At 43.4% G+C, this 6,736-nt stretch overlaps 2 protein-coding genes across 2 annotated transcripts; both read right to left on the reverse strand.

Annotated features, from left to right (window-relative positions):
• Positions 1-479: 479 nt before the first annotated feature.
• Positions 480-2,319, reverse strand: LOC100821549 (chlorophyll a-b binding protein CP26, chloroplastic). Its single transcript, XM_003577606.4, has 6 exons — positions 2,034-2,319; positions 1,842-1,926; positions 1,465-1,515; positions 1,230-1,350; positions 1,006-1,140; positions 480-912 (listed from the first exon to the last, which is right to left on the reverse strand). The coding sequence occupies exons 1-6, from the start codon at positions 2,239-2,241 to the stop codon at positions 652-654; spliced, it is 861 nt and encodes a 286-aa protein (XP_003577654.1). The 5' UTR covers positions 2,242-2,319; the 3' UTR covers positions 480-651.
• A 335-nt stretch (positions 2,320-2,654) lies between these two features.
• LOC100821860 (glycine-rich protein 5) lies at positions 2,655-6,011 on the reverse strand. The gene is made up of 3 exons (XM_010239488.3): positions 5,782-6,011; positions 4,857-5,028; positions 2,655-3,259 (listed from the first exon to the last, which is right to left on the reverse strand). Exons 1-3 carry the CDS (start codon positions 5,936-5,938, stop codon positions 3,169-3,171), a joined length of 420 nt encoding a protein of 139 aa, XP_010237790.1. The 5' UTR covers positions 5,939-6,011; the 3' UTR covers positions 2,655-3,168.
• Between the last annotated feature and the right edge of the window lie 725 nt (positions 6,012-6,736).

Raw genomic sequence — 6,736 nt, forward strand, 5'->3', positions numbered from 1 at the left:
GGCCAGTTCCATATGACCCATGTCATGGTAGATATGGTCCAAGCCCACTGACTTTTCGTCTAAAAAGAAATACTTACGATGGATGGCTTGTCAGAAATTACACTAGATCGAGATGTAGGAGTACATCGGTTGACTTGTTCTGCAGATGGACGGGAATCCTAACCCCCAACCGATTCGAATCTAGAGAAGGACGAGGGAGCGTTGGGTGCTGTATGTGATCCAAAGCAGCCCCGGGAGAAAATTCCTTCTTCTAAAAATATATACTCGTACAAGAAATTGATTACAGAATACACTGTTAACTCTCTACAGTTTATGTCCAACTCCTCCAGAATTCAGTTTCACTACTCTGCTAATATATTAAAATTTACTTACGAAGTATTACTAGATAATGAATTGGCAATCCATTCCAGAAATTACTCAATCAGCAGGAGAGCATTTAGCAGCACTTTTTCAGAAAGCCACACAAACTGAAGCAGTAGTCTCATCAGAAATCAGAACGATCATGTTTCTTCTGCCCTTGATAATTTACACGTACGGTACATTCGGACTCTCGTACACTTTCCCGGTAAAATTAACACAGCACATCATGCTGCATTGCACGCACGCATGCAGCTGATCATCGACAAGTCGACGGCAATTGCGATGAAGAGCTCACAGGCTGGGCGTCCTCTCGGCAGCTCCGGAGATGACGGTGAGCAGGTTGTTGCCGAAGGGGTCGCTGAGGTGCGCAGAGAGGTTCTCAACGGGGCCCTCGCCAGTGACGTATGCCTGGATGAAGAAACCCAGCATGGAGAACATGGCTAGCCGGCCGTTCTTGATCTCCTTCACCTTGAGCAGCGCCGCCTGGTCGGGGTCGCTGGCGAGGCCGAGCGGGTCGAATGGGCCACCGGGGTGGAGCTTGTCCTCAAGATCCTGCCGGAGAAATTGATGAAAACCGTTGGTCAGTACAAAGTTCCTAATTGCAGCTCAACTTATGTATATGTTTGAGGTGTTACTGTCACTGACAAGGCCGTTGATGATCCTGTAGTACTCGGCGCCTCCGACGAGGACAACCTCGGCGACGACGGCGAGGATGAGGTTGATGGGGATGCTGTTGCCGAAGTAGTTGAGGGTGTTGCCGTCCAGGAGAAGAGCGCCGGTCTGCATATGTGTTTGTTCATGGCACCGTGAGTTTAAACTTCAGAGTTCTGAATCTGAATCTGAATGTGTGAATACTGATGAGCAATTACCTTGAACCAGACGGCCTCGGGACCGCAGTTGGCGCCGAACTTGTTGCACGCCTCGGGGATGATGAAGCCGGCAGCGCCGAGCATGGCCCATCTGGCATGGATCAGCTCATAGGCCTGGTACCTGAAGAATAAGGTGTGGGAAAGGATTACTTAGTTGATAGAATATTTTGTTTAGAGTGAGACCGTAGGTTAACAATTTTAGGTCTGTATTTGCAAAATGCAGATCACTACTTACTTGGTGAAGTCATCTGGCTTCTTGCTCAGACCGAAAGGATCATAGCCATAGCTGAAAGTCCAAAGGGAAACAAATAGGTCAGTTCAGTTGCATATATAATCTTAGTCTCTTAGTTTTGCATGAGCATTTCAGTAATATGAGCAGTGAGGCAATGCTGCAAAGGGAAGACAACTTTAATTCAAATAGTCTGAAAGATTCGAGAAAACAGTGGCATTTCCACAAAGATGAAAACTAATTTATGCTACACTGCTCACTACAGAACTAGCAAAATAGGTACGAGTACCATATCCATATAAATTTGCCGTAGTACTAAATTACTACTACAGTTCAAAGGATGGTTAAATTGTGGAGGGTAAAAATGGAAGCATATGACTTACTCTCCAGGAACCTCTCCGTTGAGGTACTCTGGCACCTCTGACCGGTCAAGGAGACCGTCCGGCAAGAAGATCCTCCTGTCAGGGCCTGAAAACAAGATTAAAAAAATAGTACTTAGGTATGTATGAATTTTCAGAACAAATTAATTACCTGAAATGTGTTCAATCTCATATGGAAGTTTTCTTTGTACTCACCATACCACTTGGCGAGCTCGTCGTCGATGTCTGCGCCCGAGGAGGATACTGGGGCGGGCTTCGGCTTCGCAGCGGGCTTTTTGTTGAAGCCCCCGAAGAGGGAGACAATCTTCTTCGCCCCAGCGGTCGGTGCCGCCGTGGTGTAGCTGGAGGAGCCGGTGAAGTTGAGCCGGGTGCCCAGCATCTTCGTGGGAGCGAGCGCCGCCATTACCTCAGGCCCAAAGTTCACAGAGAGGTGTGCTCAGCTCAGCAGGAAAGGTGTGATGGGCGTTTGTGGAGGGAAAGGTGGGGTAGTTTAAATGGATGGAAATGAGGATTGGAGGATGTTGTGGGCCCAGGCAAGATTGGGCCAAAGGGGTTGTGATTGGCTGTGTGTTCAGGAGGGCTATCTGTTGCTTGGATTTGATTGGCCTGCCTTTGCTGACTTGGCAGATGAGGGTGCTGGTGTGGCTCCATTAGAGCCTCTTGTTATCTCGTTTATCAAGAGCCAGGCGGTACTAAATGGTCCAAATGCCATAGATAGAGACACAGGGAGAACGGAGAACCAAGGATAGAGAGAGAGCGAACACAACATTTTCAAGCAACATACCCACCCCTGAGTTTCCACACACCACCCCTGAGTTTCATCAGAACTTCATAACATCAAATTATGCTGGAATTTAACATCTGAGACGAGCAACACAAATAACGGGACATAAGCCAACATGTACACCTAGCACAATAGTGTTCATCGGTCTGACATTTTTTTTCTAACTACCAGAATGTTAACACTTGAAGAATTTTAAGCATTAACACTAATAGAATTTCAGGATCCTACTTAAATACTCCCTCCGTTCCTAAATACTTGTCGCTGTTTTAGTGCAAAAGCAAGTTTGTACTAAAACAGCGACAAGTATTTAGGAACGGAGGGAGTACAAGTCTATCTAGTGACGGACTGATCAACATTCAAAATAAGAAATTACAGTGTGATACAATAGATGTGGCTAAAGGTCAGCTGCTAATCCACATCAATGGCATACTGTTTGTAATCCTTGACCAATACCAGATCTTGACAGCTAACAGCGGCAGCCATATGGTGGTGCAGCCGATGCTCAACTCTTCACAGCTCACAGCAGCAGTCATTTGGCAGTGGAGCTCAACGCCATTTTTCAATATGTTTTGAAGTTGCGCTCGCAAGCCTTTTGGTGTTTACAACCAGCTCGTCAAACAAAGCAGCAACATTCTCCCTGGAACAGAGAGAGGAGGAAAGGATGAGCAACATTGAGTAGAAATATGCATGTTTATTTTGCATGCAGATTGAGTAAGTTATGTCCCAAGGGTGCCAAACAAGAAATAAGGTGGAGAAAGCCATAAGCCAGTAACTTGACAAATTTCACGGTGACAAGAAATGATAGAGTTGTGCAAAAGCGAGAATATATGTAGTTGTCCTCTCAGCACAAACTAGAGAACTGCTTAGATGTTCTAGATTTTGAAGTATGTTAGCATGACATATCTTATGCTCTGTACTACAGAGCTTTCAGAAAAATATATTAGCCTGACATTATACTGCAGCCAAACGTATACACATTTAACTGCGAGGAACGAGTACTGTTTGGGAATATGCTGACAAAGAAAACTGATTAAAATAATAGGAGAAGAATTGCAGTTTATGCTCTACAGAAAACAATCTGACACAACTGGCATTAGAGTACAGCTCAGGTTTATGAAAATTCTGAAATGAACACTCACAAATCTGTTTCTGCACCATGCGATCAGCTTTTTTTAATTTGAAACACACATACTGTCAGAAATAGAATTTGTAACAAAATATGGTATTCCAGTTTAAGTCAGGAGTCAGGAATGAGTTACTAGTACTATTTTTTTTTGTGGAAGTAGTTACTGTTAGAACTATACTGTACGGACACTATGTGCACACGACATACTAGAACGTCACTTCAAATATCTCACTATCTACTGTTAACATCCTGATAGAAACAAGGTTTTAGAAAAACTGCACTGGACTTTTTTAGAAAACTCATGAAGGGGCTAGGTTTTATGAATTCTCAAAGAGACTCACGATTTTCACTAAGTTTCATTATTGCACATAAAATTATTATTTCGTGATGTTCAGTGAGAAACATTTTTCTCTGATTTTCTATGGGTCGCACTTTACATAGTTATTTTCACTTAATCCAAGTGTTTAAGTTTTCAAGTGTTACATGTATATAGTATGTGTACAGTTAATTAGTTTGGATGTGAAATGTTGCAGTACAGTAGTTTGGACTAACTAATAAGGTCATATCACGTCTAATGCCCAATGTGTAAAAAGATGGTGCTTAAGCTAATTGATTGGGCTCTGGTATGGATTGATTGCTCGGTTTCTTTTCTTTTGTTGCCTTTGGTAATCGAATACTGAAGCAGGATCTTCTTCTGCAATTCTCCAGTCATACCGCCAATCATCTAGTTTGGATAACTATGTGGGAATGCTTCATGTGACTATGTGAGCTCGTCTGTTACTTCAAAGCATAAACAATATTGCCTAAGGTTCTTCCTCCAATCTCAATTGGTCATCTGTGTGATTTAATGCACAAGTCAATGTTCCCTAGCATTTTTACGGACTGTGTAGATTGTTAATTTCAAAAATTAGTATTACAATATTTGCACCTTACCCTTGCCATCCAGATAGCTCATCTTGCAAATTTAATGACATGAGCAACGATAAATAGAGTAAAACCCCAAAGTTATTGAACATATCTTACAATGTTAGCAATCCAGCATAGCATGCATAAAACTGTCTGTTAGCACAAATGTCACTAAATACTTTCATGCCCACACAATACTTACGTAGGCAGATTTGGAGCTTCTTGGAACATTCTGCCAACATTTGAGTGCCTTTTCTTTTCGTCATAGGCAATCCCTTTGCCCAAGCCGTAACCAAAACCAAATCCTATACCACATCCAGCTCCAACTCCAAAGCCTAAAGTGAGTCCAGGAAATCCATAACCTAATCCTGAACCTGCATTATTCATGCAACATATAAAGTTATACATCATTTATTACAGAAGTTAACACAAAATATCAGGAAAAGGAAGCGAGATCCCAGAGGATCAAAAAACAGTATACAAATTACAAAATGATGGAACGGTAGTATTGGAAAAAATAGTTTACAAGTGGCAAGAATGCTGTTCATTCTGCAACACATCTGCCAGAAAGTTTACAGATGCAGACAATTGGCCTCCTCTCATGCGCCCAATTGTAATGATATTGGGTTCACAAGTTGATTCTATCCCATCAATGGTACCAACCAAATATAACAATTTTCCATATAAAAAGTCAACTACTTCCTCAGTCCGACAAAGAATGTCTCAACTTTGACTAAATTTGAATGCATCTATACATTAAGTCATGTCTAGATACATCCAAATTTTGACAAAGTTGAGACATCTTTTGTTGGAGGGAGGGAGGATAACAATTGCAAAATTACCAAAACCGAAACCCTCCAACCAAGACACCGAGCAGCACATATCAGCATGTGCAACAATCCAATCTGTGAATACCCCTCCCCTTACGAGCTATTAGGCTGCTTTGACTAGATGAGTCTTAGAGCAAACCCTACCTCGTTGACTCCACTAAACCCCACCCTGACTAACCTTCAAATACTCATCATGTTGTCAAGCAGCTCGTCAAGAGCGAAGAGCAATGCGGAAACAAGGAGCAGGGAAGAAAAACGAAAAACACAACAGGAACTCAAAGTGAAGGAGGGATTTACCGCCGAAGAAGCCGACTCCGGCGCCCACGCCGCAGCCGAATCCGAGGCCAAAGGCGGGGCCTATCTTGCCGAGCTCCCTGGAGGTGACCTCAGGCAGCCTCCAGAGGAGCCCCTTGTCGCCACCCCCACCTCTCTTCCCCGCCTTCGCCGTCCCCATCGCCTTCCCCTCTCCGTCTGGTCCTGTTCGTGTTGAACTGAGGGGTCCAGGACCTCCGGGTCTCCGAGAAGATTGAAGAATGAAGACTCGTGCGGAAAAGCTGAAACAAAGGGCCCAACGATAACTTGCCCATATAGAGCCGGAAGGAAGATGGCCCAGACAAAAGTCTAAGCAGCTATTGGGCTGAAATAGAGAGGGCAGCCCTTGGGCCCGCGGAGGCAGAGCGGAGGACTTTTTTTTTCTGAGGTGACAGAGCGGAGGACTTAAATGGTGTTTTTTTTTTCCGAAAATAAGATGGAAAGCATCAAATATTTTTTGAGAAATGATGGAGAGCATCAATTGATACACACAATTATTTTTATTTCAAAGTCATAGAACACAAGTCATACAAAACACAGATCAGAGAACACGAATACAAATGTATGCAGGCAGAAATGGTCTAACATAGTCAGTCTATGTATTAAAGCAAACGATTAGAACAACTTGAATGCCATGGATAATGGTAAACAATGCTGCTTCGCGGTTGACCCCGCTGATCGATGGAACATGGAAGAGTCTACTGGCTGCACCTTGGCATTGACCGACTAGTGCTGCACCGCGATATCGTCGCGGGAGAAGAGGCAATTTAATTTTGCAACCACCTGTCCTTAAAACTGGTTTTACGCATGCTAGAGATGCTCTACGCAACAAGGTTAGAAAGAGCATGAAACCTTGGTTTGTTTACCTACACTTGACTCTTTTCATATTCCAGTTTGAAGTGTTCCTTTTAATCGGTAATCTAGCTTTAAGTGTTGATCC

The sequence above is a fragment of the Brachypodium distachyon genome, chromosome 4 (assembly GCF_000005505.3).
Source record: "Brachypodium distachyon strain Bd21 chromosome 4, Brachypodium_distachyon_v3.0, whole genome shotgun sequence".
NCBI lineage: Eukaryota > Viridiplantae > Streptophyta > Magnoliopsida > Poales > Poaceae > Brachypodium > Brachypodium distachyon.